General features: G+C 39.8%; 1 protein-coding gene across 5 annotated transcripts in view; it reads right to left on the minus strand.

Annotated features, from left to right (window-relative positions):
* Positions 1-17,279, minus strand: part of MTM1 (myotubularin 1) — a 110,341-nt gene extending 93,062 nt beyond the window's left edge. For 2 of the 5 annotated variants that reach the window (XM_059679009.1, XM_059679008.1), the window contains exon 1: positions 17,208-17,279. Coding sequence is in view for 2 of the 5 variants with exons in the window: in XM_059679007.1 (XP_059534990.1) it covers positions 15,520-15,525 (6 nt within the window). In the remaining 3 variants the exon portion in view is untranslated. Of the gene's footprint in view, positions 1-15,519; positions 15,584-17,207 lie in introns of those variants that run through there. The other 3 variants (XM_059679007.1, XM_059679006.1, XM_059679010.1) reach the window with 3 other exon arrangements.
* Between the last annotated feature and the right edge of the window lie 284 nt (positions 17,280-17,563).

Consider the following 17,563-nt stretch of genomic DNA (forward strand, 5'->3'; position numbering starts at 1 on the left):
CCACATGAAGCTGTGATGAGGAACATGCAAAATGCTGGCATAGCAGATGGCAAAACAGAGTCACAGGTCCCTTCCCCTTACAGGAGATGTTTAGATAAAATCTAAGTCATTCCACAAACTGGCACTAATATATTTGGCTGGATTCTTCATAAAATACATGATGTCTAACACTGCCTAACCATTCTGCATACACATTTTCTAAGATGATCCATATAATTTTGGCAAGGCTCTGAACAGCCTTAAAGCAATTTATCCTCAAAGCATGCCTATTTCCATTAAAAAAGTATATACTCAAGTCCTAGCCCAGGGAAACTTTCCATGGGATCCCTAACATGGAGACCTTGCCTCATTACCTTATATTCTAACCCAGGAATCTAGAAATACACTAGAGGCTTCTTAGAGTAAATCTAACTGTATTTATTCTAAAACAGTACCCTCCTGTCAAAGTAAACTGCTTATTATCCAAGTAGATAATTGCAAAACATATACATCAGAGCTTCTTGATTTGTCTTAGTGACATCAAACCTCAGGGCTAAAAGGGGTTTGATGATTCTTCTTTGGAAATTATGAAATATTAAATAGTATATCATTTAGAAATTCACTCTGAATTATTTTAATACTAATTATTCATTTTAAAGATCACAATATGCTTACTTTTACTTCTTTATATGTTGTAAAGACCACTGGCTAAAAACAACACAATTCAGACCCAGTGGAGAACGTATTTTGAATCATTTTTCCCCATGGATGGTGATGGATTTGAGCTGATCCATTCACTCTATTACTTGGTCCCCTCAGAACAAGTGGCATATCTTCAAGACAGCTGAATGGCTTTAGAGGCATAAGCTGTGGCTATGGAACAGAGTAACTTTAGAATGCTTCATAAATTGAAGTTGGTATGCTAAATAAACTATTAGAAAAGTCAACCACCATCAGGTTAACTTTTTTAAATAAAAAGGCTACCTAGTAATGACATTATATACATTTAAACAGGTCTTTAAATTTGCCAATGGATTTTGTAACCATCAGATACCTGCCAGTAAACAGAGTTTTAAAATAGAAACAAGATCAAGTTCCCCATCCACCTGCCAATTCCCAAATTTATGAACCCAGCTGATCTGCTCCATGACAAAAGTATATTTTGTTTAACTATTTCCCCGTTAGACACTGTTCCCCAAAAATACAATTTACATGTATAAGTAAAAAGTACCTTAAACAAAAGTTAATTGTAAATGTTGATGATAAGAATAAACATATGCAAACAGTCATAGCTGTAATAGTAATGAAGGTGCCGGTTCAAAACATCTCCTTACTTTCTAAGGACCTTCTCGGACTGAGCATTACTGACAAAGATTCCTCCAACTGGAATTAGTGGTAGAGGGGGAGGAACAGAAGGGAACTAAAGAGCGGATGTGCAGTTTTTAGAAAAATAAAGAGAAGAGAAAAGGCTGGAGATGATAACCTGCCATTCGGACCAATTCCTCCAGGCACTTTCACTGTGGGGGAGAAGCAGGGTTTTGTTGGCATAGGCTCCTTATTTATCTGCTTCAAGACACAGGAAGATTTTCCTGACGCACACACAAACACACACCTCACTTTTCTGTACATTGTACAAATTTCTAATATTTCACTTGTCATGCTATACTCTGTGTATCCATTGGTGTTTTGGGTCTTTGTTATATCTGAGCTTCCTAAGGGCAAGGGCTGTTTCACACTGTGGTACCAGCACAGAGCAGTTTGAGCGCTCAGTCAATTAATAAATGAATACAGGATCACCCTCATAAACTTTCATGACTTTGGAGACATCAATCTTTAGCCATTAAAGATTCTCCAGCCTCCCTCTCTAGGGCTGATTTTTTGTGTTTATAACTACTTTGCATATCTGTATAACTTTTCCACATATGTAGTATATATCCCTAAATATTATGTTGAGTTTGAACTTTTATATATAACTGGAATTGTTACACATTCTTCTGCCCCTTGCATTGTTGTGAGAGCCATAAATGTGAATGTGTGGAGTTGTGCTCCACTCATTTTCCCTGCTGCATAGTAGTCCATTGTTCACACTTTGTTAGCCATGCTCTTCTCAGTGGTTATTTGAACTGGTTCCAGGTTTTGCTGTTACAAACAGTGCTGTTATGAACAATCTTGTAAATGTCTCCTACTTCCAGCACACATGTGAGAACTGCAATGGGTTTTTGTGCTAGATTTTCCAGTAGCTTTTTCTGATCTTGGAGTAAGTGTGTGTGTGTGTGTGTGTGCGCGCACACACGTGCATTTTCATCCATTAGCCATCTTCTCAATATAATGAGATGGCTAATGGATGAAAATGTAGGCACATCAACCATTTGAGATGAAATGAAAAATAAAAGCCAGGGTTGTCAACACTCTAATTCAAGCAGCAAGGGGCAGGGACGGGGGGAGGCAAAAGAATGGATGGGCGCTGTCTGAGTTTCCTAAAGCTACTGTAATAAAGTGCCACAAACTGAAAGCTTACAAAATAAATTTATTCTCTCCCAGTTCTAAAGGCTACAAGCCTGAAATCAGGGTGTCAGCAGGGCCATGCTCCCCGTCAGGCTTAAGGGCAGGGTCCTTCCTGTCTCTTCCAGCTTTTGGTGGTTGCAACCGCAGCATTTCTATCTCTGTGTCGGTCATCACATGGCCTTCTTCTCTGTTTGTCTCTGCATATTGTTCTCCTCTAAGGACACCGGTCATATTGGATTAAGGGTCCATCCTCCTCCAGTATGACCTTAACTAGTTATATCTGCAATGACCCTATTTCCAAATAAGGTCATATTCCAAGGTACTGGGGCATAGGTCTATCAACATATCTTTCTGGGGGACACAATCCAATTCATAACAGAGATAAGAGGTTGGCTATAGAAATTAACAATCTACAAAATGATCATGTGGTTACATTCAGAACAATTTAGTTTGTCAATCCATCTATAAGCATCCACTAAATATCTATTAAATTAACCAGCACTGATATATTAATACCACTTCTTAGAAGAAATAATGAAATGATACCAGGCCAATCATTACTGAAACACTCTTCAATCAGCATGAATAACTGTTTAATCTTTTTTCCAAAGAGGTAAAAAAAAATCAGTTAATAACTATATATTGGGCAACTACTCTGGAACACAATAGGAAATTCTTAAAAAAAATGAGTCCGATCTTCAAGGAGCTAGTAACTGAGTTGGGGAGATAAATAAATGTAAGACAAATTAAGTAGTGATAAAGACAATGAATAGATATAAATTAAATAATAATAAATACAGATGATACTATACAACTAAGGCAAAATAGAATATCTGGTCATCAATGATTATGGCTTCCATTTATTAATCCTTTATGATGTGCCAGGTAGTGTTTTAAGCACAGATGAACTCATTCAATGCCCCCAACAACCTCATAAGGCAACTACTATTATTACCTTCATATGAAAACACACAACCCCAAGGAACAGGAAGGTTAAAAAACATGTCCACTAAGAACTACCAATGTTAGAATTCAAACACAATCAGTCTGGCACTCTTACCCACTAATTCTCTAATAGATGACCAAGTTAAAAATGGGGATTTAATGCCTTCTGCTTACACAACTGAATAAAAAAACTTTTTAGGATTTCCATCTCTATGTAACAAAATCAGATAGTCATAAAGAAGTCTAGTCTTCATTTTAAAGATAAGTAAACAAATAGTTTACTTTCCCAAAAAAATCCAGGCACTAAACCAGTACATTTCATCTGGTTTGTCCACTGCAATATTACTTTGTATCACAGAAGAGTTTTTTCAAGCTATATTTTTAAAGGAGGAAAATTTTTATTACTAATAAACAAAAATAGAATAAATTCCCCATGAGGCACAACTATGCTATAGTGAGATCTTTGTTAAAATGCCCATCAGCATATATGTAGCTAGATGAGTTATTCTTCAAAGTAGTCCCTTTAGATGGTGTGCACTTATTCCAGCAACACTGTCAACTATTCCCAGTATTCTTCCAATTCTTTTTTTTGAAACTGCCTTTAGAGTTTTTAAAACATTAAAATATGTGTTTATTGATTTTAGAGAGGGAGGGAGAGAAAGAGGGAGAGAGAGAGAAAAAAAACCATATATGTGAGAGAGAAACATTATTTGGTTGCATCCTGCAGGCACCATGGTCACGACCGAACTCGCAACCTGGTCATGTGCTCTGATGAGGAATCAAACCAGGAACCTTTCAGTGCACAGGACAATGCTCAACCAACTGAGACACACCAGCAAGGGCTGCCTTTACAGTTTAAAGCCAAATAAAACATCTTCTTGTGAATTTTACCATATCTCAATTAATTTAAAACACAATGCTTACAACAACATGAATGCTCACTCTCTGTATTTAATAGGTGGGCCCCCAAATTATTTCAGCCTAGAGCCAAAAACCAAGGCCTCACTCCAAGACTTGACACCATTGAGGACATTTTTAAAAAAGTGCCATGATCTCTTAAGGCACTTCTAAAGAAGAGTTCAAAAAATGGGCTGGATAATTTTGATTTGGAGCTTCCTGTTTCTTCTCTGCATGGGCTAGAAGTAAAAAGCAGAAAGTGAGATTTTTTTTTAAATGTTGCATAGGGTCTCCCAATTATTGAAAATGCTAAGCTTGATATATCTTAATTAGTCACAATTTACAAGAGCAGGTTGACCTTGAAGGTTCACAGAGATCAGCACCAGGACTAGAAGCCTGCCCAAGAGGCAGTTTGCCACAGTATTAGACTGAGTGTCCAAAAGCAATCTCTAAAGACTGGCTTCATTAGAAGCCTTGGAGATTCAGAAAGAGAAAGACTTGCAGTGACCCAGAGTATGGACAATGTTTATCTTCCTGCTTGGGGCAGTTACCTATTATTCTAGCCATATATACAAGTGGCCACCCACCCCTGCTATAGAAGAAGGTGAAAGAAATGCGCGCGCGCGCGTGCACACACACACACACACACACACACACACACACACACACTTCTAGAACTTGGCACTGTTCACAGGGAGGAAGTTTTCATAGATGTGGAAGAAATAATCTAAAAGTCAGAAATAAAAAGCAAGGAGATAAAGAGGAACCAAAACCAGTGTCAAAAAATGGCAAAGAAAGGGAAGATGAAGAAATTCCAGTACTATTACTATAACTGTGACACATATAAATCTAATACAGATAATTTCCATGGCTTCTGAAGGAGCATTATATGCTGCTCCATAGAAGAATACAAAGAATTCCCACACAGGCCAGTGTTGCAAAGTAGTTAGAGTGTCTACCTGTGCACTTAAGGATCAAATGTTTGATTCCAGGTCAAGGGCACATACCTGGGTTGCAGGTTGGATCCCGGGTGTGGGAGGCAACCAATCGATGTGTCTCTCTCATATCAATGTTTCTCTTTTTCACTCCCTCCCCCTCCATCCCTCTCCTCTCCCTCCCTTCCTCCCTCTCGCTCTTAAAAAAAAAAAAAAAAGCAAAGGAAAAAGTATTCTTGGGTGAGGATTGAAGAAAAAAAAAAAAAAAGAATTCCCAAGGTATATTATCTTCCTGAAGATGGTATCTGAGACATACATAATTCTACAAACATAATTCAACATCTAATCATAATAAAAATAAACTCTCAGTAAACTAGGAATAGTCAAGGGAACCTATGTAAAACCTATAGCTAACATCATTCTTAATGGTGAAAGATGAAATACTTTCCCACTAAGTGTGGGAACAGTGCATTCAATATCTTTCAGAGATCTTAGCAAGTTTAATAAGGCAAGAAAAAGAAATAAAAGGCATAACATATTGGAAGGAAGAAGTAAAATTGTATTTGTAAATGACATGATCATGTATGTCAAAAAAATCCTAAAAATATTACAGAAAACTATTAGAACTACTAAAATTAGTAAGGTTACACGATACCCAAGGTCAACATAAAAATTGTATTTGTATTGTTAGCAATAAACAAACGGGAATTAAAGTATAAAATGGGGTCTGTTTGCCACTATAGAGCGAAACATATGAGCTAAAACTGCAAAGTTCTAGAGCAGTGGTCAGCAAACTCATTAGTCAACAGAGCCAAATATCAACAGTACAACGATTGGAATTTCTTTTGAGAGCCAAATTTTTTAAACTTAAACTATATAGGTAGGTACATTGTTATTAACTTAATTAGGGTACTCCTAAGGCTTAGGAAGAGCCACACTCAAGGGGCCAAAGAGCTGCATGTGGCTCACGAGCCGCAGTTTGCCGACCACGGTCCTAGATGGAGACATAGGAGAAAATCTTTGGGAACCTAAGTTAGGCAAAGATTTCTAAGAGCACAAAAAGCACAAACCATAGCAGGAAAAAATGATAAACTGGATTTTTAAAAAAGAATAGTTTATTGAATTTTAGAGAGAGAGGAAGAGAAACACCCACGTGAGAGAGCAACATCCATTGGCTGCCTCCTGCACAGCCCCCGCTGGGGATCAAGCCTGCAACCTAGACATGTGACCTGACCCAGAATTGAACCAGCAACCCTTTGGTACATGGGACGATGCCCAACAAACTGAGCCACACTAGCCAGGGCTAAACTGGATTTTTATCAAAAGGAAAAACCTTTGCTCTTTCAATGGCACAGTTAAGAAAATGAAAGGATAAATCACAGTTTGGGAAGAAAGTACTTGCAAATCACATATCTGATAAAGGTCTGTATCCAAAATGTATGAAGACATCTTATAACTTAATAATAAAACAATCCAATAAGAAACAGGCAAAATATTTAAGCACACACTTTACCAAAGATATATGAATGGCCAATAAGATATACATGAAAAAAAAAAAGATATACATGAAGATACACTCATCATCGTTAGTCATAGGAATATGCACATTAAAACCACAATGTGCTACCATTACACACCCACTGAAATGGCTGCAATTTAACAAGACAGATAATAAAAAGTATCGGTGAGGACATGTCCCACGCAGAACTCTCAGACTTTGCCAGTAGAAATGCAAAATGGCACTTTGGAAAATAGGTTGACAGTTTCTTGTAAAGTTAAATATACACTAAATATATGGCCCAGCAATGAAACATTTAAGTCCACATAAAAGACCTGTAAGCAAATGTTGATAGCACTCTATTCATAATGGCAAACACACACACACACACACACACACACACACACACAACAAAACAAAACAAAACACCAAAAAACAAAAAAAAACCAACCCAGAATCAACTCAAATGTTCATCGACATGGACAAATTATGTTACAGTATATTACAGCCACACTTCAGAATACTACTCAGAAACAGAGTCACCAACTGCTTATACTTGAGACAATGTGGTGGATGAGTACAAAAAACATTCTGCTAAATAAAAAACAACCACAAGATACTATATAAATCTACCCTCAACACATCTCAAATAACTACTAGTATTCAGACCACATTCTTTGACCTTAATACAGTTAAATTAGAAATCAGTTTTAAAAATACCTAGAGCTCTAGCTGGTGTTGCTCAGTTGGTTAGAGTGCTGTCCCATGCACAGAAGGGTCTCGAGTTCGATTCCCAGTAAAGGTATATATATACCCAGGTTGTACCTTTGATCCCCAGTCAGGGCACAAAGGGGAGGCAACCAATCGATGTTTCTATCACATTGATGTCTCTCTATCTCTTCCCTCCCTCCCTTTTTTCCTCTCCCTCTCCCTTCCTCTCTAGAATAAATGAAAAACATATCCTCGGGTAAGGATTAAAAAAATACTAATAGCAAATAAAAATACCTAGAAAATATATTTGTAAATTTATTTATTTTTTTAAAATATATATTTTATTGATTTTTTACAGAGAGGAAGGGAGAGAGATAGAGAGTTAGAAACATCGATGAGAGAGAAACATCGATCAGCTGCCTCCTGCACATCTCCTACCAGGGATGTGCCCGCAACCAAGGTACATGCCCTTGACCGGAATCGAACCTGGGACCTCTCAGTCCGCAGGCCGACGCTCTATCCACTGAGCCAAACCGGTTTCAGCTGTAAATTTAAAAATAGACTTCTAAGCAACTCACAGATGAATGAAATAATCACAATGAAAATTAGAATATACATATACTATAATTAAATAATAAACATACTATGTTTTAAAATATCAAAACAGCAGAATAAATCCAGACAGAAGGAAGAAGAAAACAGATTTCCAGAATGTATTTTAAGTGAAAAAAGCAAGAAGCTGATTAGTGTATGTAGTATGCTTTTTTGGTATAAGAAAAGGAGGGAATACAAGTGTGTGTGTGTGTGTGTATGTGAGTGTGTACATGCTTACTCAAATTTTCAAAAGAAGAAACATAGAAGAATAAATTTAAAATTAATGATATAGTGTCTGGACAGTGTGGCTCAGTGATCAAGCATAAACCTATAAACCAGGAGGTCACAGTTCTATTCCCAGTCAGGGTACATGCCCAGTTTGCAGGCTCGATCCCCAATCAGGGGCGTGCAGGAGGCAGCCAATCAATGATTCTCATCACTGATGTTTCTATATCTCTTTTTCTCTCCCTTTCTCTCTGAAATCAATCAAAATATATATTTTTAAAAATCACAAAAAACTAATGATATTGATTGAGGAGGGTGGGGGTGGACAGCATGCTTGGCAGGAGACAGGTATGAAAGTAAAGCTTCCCAGAATATACCTTGATATAAATTTGACTTTAAAATCATATGAAGTTGTTACTCACTAAAAATTAATCAAAATAATGAGAATAAAATTATGCTCATTCATTTCTGCTTGCTGACAAACCTCATACTACATAACCACAACTGAAAAAAGCCCTTGGTAAGACTAATCAAGAAAAAAGAGAGAAAGCATAAATAAATAATATTAATATTTAAGAATGAAAAATAGACAAAACTACAGATATGGCAGATATTAACTGGTAGTTTAAAATCTTCCCATACCAAAACACTAGGCCCAGGTGGCTCTGGGGACATGTTTTTACCAAACACTCAATCCAATCTTATACAAACTTCTAGAGACCAGAAAAAGGGAATTCAGTACTCTCAACCCACTTTACAAGGTTAGCAAAATGATACTAAACTAGATAGAGACAGCACAGAAAGGAAAATTAAAGCCAAATCTCACTCACAAAGACAGAAAATGCTACCAATCAAATACAGCAGTAAGAAACACATTGTGTTCACGTGAGCAATACAAATCTGACTAATGCAGCAAAGTTATATTAGAAAATCCCCTTTAATAACTCACATGTTAACAGGTTTAAATTGGGGAGGGAAATGTATCTCCATAAAGGCAGAAAAAGAGGGCTGATAAAACTCAACATCTATTTATGCAAAAAAAAAAGTGTACACCAGAATTTTGCCTACACAAAACCTAAAGTAAATATAATACTTTCTGGTGAAGTATGGAAAACATTGCACCCTCTCAAATACAGATCTTGGGCCCACCCCGAACCTACAGAATCAGACACTCCACCCTGGCTGACAGTGAACTTGTCATTTGGGCCACACCCTTAGGTGATGCTGATGATCTGGCTGCTCAAAGTCACAGTGGGAGTCAAAGCAGCACAAGGGAAGGGTTCTCCAACAGTTGAAGACCCACTGACAACAAATCTGCATTTCAACCTGAAGTCCAGGTGATTAGCAGGGCAGTCAGCTTGGGGATATGAATGCTCCTATCATAGCTGCTCCACAGCAGCACGCTAGAATCACCCAAGCAGTTTAAAATGCAGATGTCTGATCTCCCCCATATCAAATAAATCTGAAGGTCTGTTGGGGGAGCCTGGTCAGCAGGTTGTTAAAGCTCTCTAGGTCAGTGGTTCTCAACCTGTGGGTCGAGACCCCTTTGGGGGTCGAATGACCCTTTCACAGGGGTTGCCTAAGACCATCCTGCATATCAGATATTTACATGACGATTCATAACAGTAGCAACATTACAGTTATGAAGTAGCAACGAAAATAATTTTATGGTTGGGTCACAACATGAGGAACGGTATTTAAAGGGCCAGAAGGTTGAGAATCACTGCTCCAGGTGATGCTAAAGAATAGTCAGCATGGCAAACCACTAGGTTTTCCAGCCTGGCCCTCTCCAAAGAGCCTGAGAAGAAGGAATTCTTCAAGTTCTTTGAAGATGCCCCCAAGAAAGATACTTGCATTTCACATGTATATCAATGGTGACTTCTTAAACTGACTTACCAAACTGAAATGGAGAAAAGAATTCTCTGGTACTTAGTGGAGATGCTGTGAGGAGTCAAATTAGATATATGTCATAGCATTGGGCAAAAAGCTTGGCCCAGATTACACCAAACACCAACACGAGATTTCACAGAGGTGGCAGTGGCCTTGACAGTGAATCTGCTAACATTACCTGCACATTAAGGTCAAAATTATCTCTCACCCGGCCGGTGTGGCTCAGTGGTTGGATGTTGACCTGTGAACCAGGAGGTCACGGTTCGAATCCGGATCAGGGCACATGCCTGGGTTGTCGACTTGATCCCCAGTGTGGGGCATGCAGGAGGCAGCCAATCAATGATTCTCTCTCATCACTGATGTTTCTCTCTCTCTCTCCCTCTCCCTTCCTCTCTGAAATCAATAAAAATATTTTTTTAAATGTATCTCTCCAAACTGTGCTGTCCAACACTGGAGCCACCAGGCCATGTAGCTCTGAAAACGTGAAATATGGCTAGTCCAAATTGAAGGGTGCAGTAAATGGAAAGTACATACCAGAATTCTACAACTTAGTACAGAAGAAGGGGAAGACATCTCACTAATTATTATACTGATTACATGATGAAATGATATTTTGGATATACTGGGTTAAATCAAAATCTATTATAAAAATTTATTTCATCTGTTTCTTTACTTTTTTAATGTGGCTACTAGGAAAACTGATTACATGTGGCATGAATTATCTTTCTAGTGGACAGTGCAGCCGATGGGTCAGTGGGGAAGCCAGGATGTGAATTGCTACTTATCCCAGCTTCTCAAACTTTCATTTGCATACAGATCACTTGGGTGGGGGTCTTATTAAAATGCAGATTCTAGTTGTGCAGGTCTGGCAGGGAGCTAAGATTCTACATGTCCCCTAAACTCCTGGGAGCTGAGGAGGAGCAGGGGCATCCAGGTGCTATTTATCAACAAGGAAAAACTGTTTGCTGTTAAGAAGTGATGGGAACTTCTAGAAGAATGATCACACCAATTCAGAGTTGATAATAGCAAGTAAAGGAAATGGCCAGCAGGGTTACACTCAGCCTCAACTTTCAAAAATCAGTTATTATGTCTTGCAGGGAGGATTACAAAGAGGTGAGGGTCAACTCCAATTGCCTTCTACCTGTGAGGGCGGTAGGGAATGGAACTTGATCTCAGATGGGAACCACTGATATGTACAAGGAACAATTCTGGACTAGGAAGTTTGAAATGGAATCTTGACTGTTGTTTCTTATATCCTGCCTACCACATAACCAGTGTCAAGAGCAACACCCTTCTGGGGTCTCACTGAAACCAAGTGTAAGTCTTCCTTCTTATTATGACCCACAAATAGTACTGACATGTCATGGCCAGAGGTCATTGCTGTGCAGGGTTATTTCTTATTTCAGTAAAACAGCTCAGGTCAATTGCAACCCTCCTGGAATGAACCTTGAGAGAAGTCCCAGTTCTCCTCAGTCCTTATGTAAATCATCTTAGGGATATAAAGGAACTTAAAGTTCAGACAAAGACATTATAAGCACCACTACCTGAGGCTAAGAATTCCCTTCAGGACCCACCTCTGCCTCCAGAGCTCCCACGCAGGGTAAAAAAGGACACCATGATCCGTTCCACTGCAAGAGGCTCTGGGAAACAAACTGTTTCCTTCTCACAAAAATCTCAAGGATGTGATAGCAACATATAACAATGACTACAAACTAAAGAAAGGGCATTGCTGTGTTGTCAAGGTCTGCAGGCAAGGGAATCCAAGCTGGAGGAGTTACAAACAAGTTGCTTTCTCTTTACTTTCAAGTATTACCCTTTAACTTCCCTTACCCCTGCACACCCCATACCAGCAAGCAACCCCCCCCCCCAAACGAACCTAACTGAAAACTGTTCATGACAATAGTCCAAAAATTCAGAAGCTGGGAAGAAAATGGTGGGAAAGCAATATGTGAGACCTCTCTCTCAGCACTGGACTTAAAGAACTTTCTTATTCATTTGCTAATTGACCATGGAAAGAAAGGCTAAGCATGAGCTCTGCTGTTTCACGTTGCAGTCAGGGATATAAGCCACAGACAACTGAATTTCTTGAAATGAACTCATCCAAACAATTCTAAACTTTGTCCCCCTTGCCCAGTTGAAGTCAAAGAATGTTTAGTAAATGTCTACTGCATGAAGAAGGCTACATTAGGTTTAACCTGCCCAGAACAACGTCTCCAACCTCAGCCATCTTAATTACAAGTTAGGAAATGGAAAAAAGCTAATACTGAAATACAAAGGTGTTACATATTAAAACGAAGAGTTGAGGAACATGATACTAAACTAATGTAAGTACATGAAATTTTCAAGAGCTACTTAATGGAGTAATTTCAAGATACTGAGAATCAAATTCAAGTAACAAACAAAGGAGTACTCAGCACCTGTCCTGTTTGAATAAGGCAGTGAGGACCTGGGGAGCGACTGGGTCATTGGATTTCTTCTTGTCCCAACACCAAGAGGCCATCAGCCAGTTTAGTATGGGTGGAGGAACCTGGCAGTGTCTCAAGCTGCATTGAGGATCTAAGGTAAGGTGCTGATTTGAAAAAGGAAAGACTTCCATTTTGAGACACTGCAGGGGCTATTCTGTGATGGAGAGACTGCCTTGCTATTTATAGCCCTATGATTGTTGGTTTTACAGTACTATCATTTTAGTAATAAAGAAAACGGAAACTTGGGAGGTGTACCAATGGCTTCAGATCCATTTGAGAAAGTCAAATAAAACACTTGCATATCTCAATGCTGACAGAAGAGGGAGAGTGAGGCAGAGGCCACACCTTTAGCTATGGGGGAGATGAGCTAAGAACAGGAAGGACGCTGCCCTTTAACACAAGTTCTCCCAATAATGATGGCTTATATAACACACAACTGCAATAACAATAATGCCACAGTGTCTTCAAAGGGTGCTGCTGCACATTTGACTCTGAATAGCTCTGGGAATTTGGTAGGGCAGGTTTTCTTAGATCTATCTTACAAATGGAAGAGACACCAGCAGTGAGGTAAAATGACTTGTCCCGTGTCATAGAGTTAAGAGGTGCAACTGGGACTTGAACCTGTCTTATGGAGTTCAAACTCAAGAAGATTTCTACCACCTTACATGACACAAGGCTCTTTTCCACTACTTGTTCCTCAGGTAGAATCAGAATGAAGGTAGTAGTGCAGGATGCCAATTTTCTAAAGAAATGCTTGCCACATTCTTAAAAACAAAAAGATGAGACTGTCTTGGCACTCTTGTGAAAAAATACATTGTAAACATTTAACATGAAAATCCATCCTCCAATTACATAATGGCAGGGGTCCTCACACTCTTTAAACAGGGGGCCAGTTCACTGTCCCTCAGATGATTGGAGGGCCAGACTATAGTTAAAAAAAAACAACAACAAAAAAACTATGGGCAAATTCCTATGCACACTGCACATATCTTATTTTGAAGTAAAAAACCAAAATGGGAACAAATACAGTATTTGTATTTGCATGTGGCCCGCAGGCCGTAGTTTGAGAACCCCTGCATACTGGCAACTGGATCTCCAGTTGACTAACTCCAACTGGGTCTCCTGGTTCCTTCTCGCTTTCAAAGCAGAGGGATTTAAAGGATTCTCTTGTTCTATTCTTATTTGTAACAACAAACAAAATATGAACTCAAGTTATTTGAATCTAGACAGTAAAGGGAACTTACACTGCAAGAACTCTGATCGCTGCTGCCAACATCACATGAAACTAAATGCTCTATTCAATAATGAAATGAAGATAAATGTCTAGAAAATCAGGCTTACTAGATTTCCAAAACTTTATTAAAACATGGCTGAAATCCTTTTATTTTCTTTAAAAGAAAAAAATGGAGTTCCATGTAGTTCAAGTCAAAAGAAAGGAGTTCCATGTAGTTCAACTTTTCTTGAGAGCCTATTCTAAACATTTAACATAGAGCATCACTCAGTCCTACCCAACTTCCCTTTGAGGAAGTTACAATTATTATTTTCATTTTACAGATAAGGAAACTGAGGTACAGAGGTAAGTAACTCCCCTAAATTCACACAGATAATACTAGAGCCTGGATTTAAATCCAGAGTCAATAGCTTATAGGCAAATGACAACCCCTGTCACCCCATCTGCCAGAAAGGAAAAATGAACTGAGAAACCAGAAAATAAAGAAAGCAGAACTTCAAAGAGGTCAGAAGCAGGGACAGGGATTACTAAAGAATAATGAAAACAACCACTTATTCTTTTATACAATTAAAAAAAAAACTTTAGAAATAACAAGAAACGCTAGCCTTTGAAATCCTTTGGCCACCAGTTCAAACTGTCGCCTAGTAAGCCTTGAAAAGGCTCTGCTTTTCTCATTTTGGAGCCTTCAATAAGAGCAAGAACCACATGTTCTTTTGGTGGTTTTTAAAGTAACTACATTTTGTTAATCCTCCTTTTATTTTGGAACAAAGATTACTAGAGTAGTTTATGTAACTTATCATTTTTCAGAACCTGTACAAATGAAAACATTTGTTTTGAAGCCACTGAACATATAGAACATGAGAGAACTGAAAAGGTATTAACTAAGCAGATGAACTTTTTTTTTTTTTGTCAGATGAACTTTCAGAATAAGCTATCATTAATGCCAGTTTACTGGCATTCTTGTTCTTAAGAAGCTGAGTGCTTCTTCACTCTAGAGCTACAGGCATACCTTGTGTCGTACTTCACTTTATTGCACCTCACAGATGTGTTTTTAACAAATTGAAGGCAAAACCAAAACCCTCCACAAGCAAAAAGATGACCACTCGTTTTACTGTGATAGTCACTTTACTGTGGTGGTCTGGAACTGAACCTGCCATTTCTCCAAGGTATGCCTGTAATTTCAAAATTAATTTTTCTTTACAAACCACACAATATGAAGATTGACAAGAACCTACATTTCAGATAGTAGGTTCCCAGTACAAACCAGTGTGCAGGAAGAGAAATCAACAACCGACACTGACCTCAACAGTGTCTTCTGTAGCGAGAGTGAGGTAACCACTGATACAGCAAGGGACTTGAAAACTACCTCTCTAGGTGTTTAAAACCACTTAATGTTTGCATGTAAGGGGGAAAATTCAATTAAAAATGAGGCTGTGGTGCACTTATCATCCAAAAGGGAATGTCTGGAGAAATGATGGATTCCACAGAATCTGAGTCAGACAGATTTACTTTTCAATTTATTTACTGTAATGGAGTAGTATGTCTGTTTCAAAATTTATGTACTGTAATTAGTCGATGTATTTACAGTAATTTATTTATTATAATTAGTCTAAAACTATCAACTCAAAGTAATGTCCAACTCACTCTCATTCATGCCAGCCTGTTGTCATCATAGAGTTCCAAAGCTCTATTTTTCTTCATATTGTTTATCTCCACTGGAAAATATAGCATTGTTTATTTTTTATTGTCTACTTCCCTACATATTAGTTCTGTAAGGCAGGGACTTCATCAGTGGTACTGTCTGCTGTCTTCCCAGTGTGTAGGACATTGTGAACAGACCACAGGCCTTCTGGGTTGAATGAATGAATGAAACAACTGACAACTTGATAAATGTGTTACAATTTTAAGATAAGGAGACCAATTATTTAATAACCACACCAAAATCTGAAGACTCCAATGAATGTTATCCACTTTCAAACATGTCAGGAGCTTGCTATACCCTGCCAGCACCAATGGTTTGAACCTAATCAATGGTGTGGAATCTCTCAAGGATAGATTTGGTTTGTGAAATAGCCAAAAGTCACTCAAAGTCAAATCTGGTAAATAAGTTAATTGTGCCCAAAATATATGTTGGATGAAAACAACATGTGTCTATAAATTAACAAGCTTGTCTTATTTGGCTGGTAATCTGGTTTAGAAGGAAATTCAAAACAGTTTGAGCTACAACAAAATCGCTGGCTCAGTCTCAAACTCTAAGGTGGATAGTTTACAAGGAACAAAAACTGAGCCATGATTAAAAAAAAAAAAGTACCCAGGCTAGCCAGCCGCCAAGATATCCCCCAGAGACCCGACTTATATTAGCTTTGCCATTAAGTTGTCTGGCAGCCTGTGTCACATTAGTTATCCTCTCTGAGCTTCAGTTTCCCCATCCAGGAAATAAATGAACTATATGAACTTCAAGGTCCCAGTCAATTCTAAAATGCCATCATTCTATTGTGAAGGTTTAGTATTTCTGTTTTAAAACCAGTTACAATCCACTTCACCTCATCCTTCGTATGCGTATAAAAGGCGTATAGTATTTTTTTTCAGCAGATCATTTCATCTTTGCTTAGGCAAAAACTAAAATTAGTTTTCACTTCCTGAGTGCAGCAAAAGACAGTTAAGGGAGGTAACCCGGCAAACAGCGCTTGCTGGTGCCTGTGCATACTTCCGACTGCGTTTCAGGGAACTAACCTTTCCCTTTCAGATCTTCCTTTAACTGTTGCAAAAACAGACAAACCTCCCATTTGTGACAGAAACAAACACTGGCAAAGAGCGCAGAACCAGGACTCACGGCAAATGACCAGCTGTGGTCGCTCCACAGAACCCACGGGGGATGAGGCGGGTACCCACCCCGCGCGCAGAGCCGCGGTGAGGACCAGCAGAGGCGCGTCGCCAAGGAGACAGGGCGGCCGCCTGGCCCACTCGCCGCCCCAGGACCGGGAAGTAAAGTCCAGGCAGCGGCCACGACGCCCCAACCCCCATCCCCCGGCCCTCCGGCCATCCGGCCCGGATTCCAGACCCGACCTTCGCGCGCCATGGGCCTGAGACCTTGGACGAGGAGAACCTGGAAGCCGGAGACACCTGCCTGCTGCTCTCTGGCCTCAGCCCTGGCCGGCGGGAACAGCCAGGCATTTGGGCAAATCCACCCACCCCCCGGGCGCTGTGAGACACCTCGGGACCTGCCGTCCTGGGGAGTCTCAACTTCCTCTTCTTGGTCCCCCATCCCGACCACATCACGGGTCCCCGCAACAGCCAGCTGGGAGACAGGCCAGCCGCAAGCGTTCACCCACCTTGGGATCCGGGCGCCACCGCCGTTGCCAGGCTGCTGGGCTCCCGGGCCCCGCTCCGCCCCCTTCAGGTCCTCCCCCTGCGGCCTCCCCGCCCTTGGCCACCGCCCTCCGCCATTTTCTGCGCGCCAGTTGGCGAGGATGCATCACGTGACAGGGGCGGGGTGGACGGAGGGCTCCAGGAAGCCTACAGAGCCTCTCCCAGGGGCGGGGCTCTTCGCCCAGGAGGCTGCTGGGAAACCCTCTTTGAAGGGTTTGGCGAGAGGAGGCTACTGGGAGTTGTAGTTTAAAATAGGGTGCTGGAAATGGGCTGGCCAAGATGCTGGAGGCCACCCTTGGAGTAGGATCCAAGCAGAGGC

The sequence above is a fragment of the Myotis daubentonii genome, chromosome X (assembly GCF_963259705.1).
Source record: "Myotis daubentonii chromosome X, mMyoDau2.1, whole genome shotgun sequence".
In the NCBI taxonomy this organism is placed as follows: Eukaryota; Metazoa; Chordata; class Mammalia; order Chiroptera; family Vespertilionidae; genus Myotis; species Myotis daubentonii.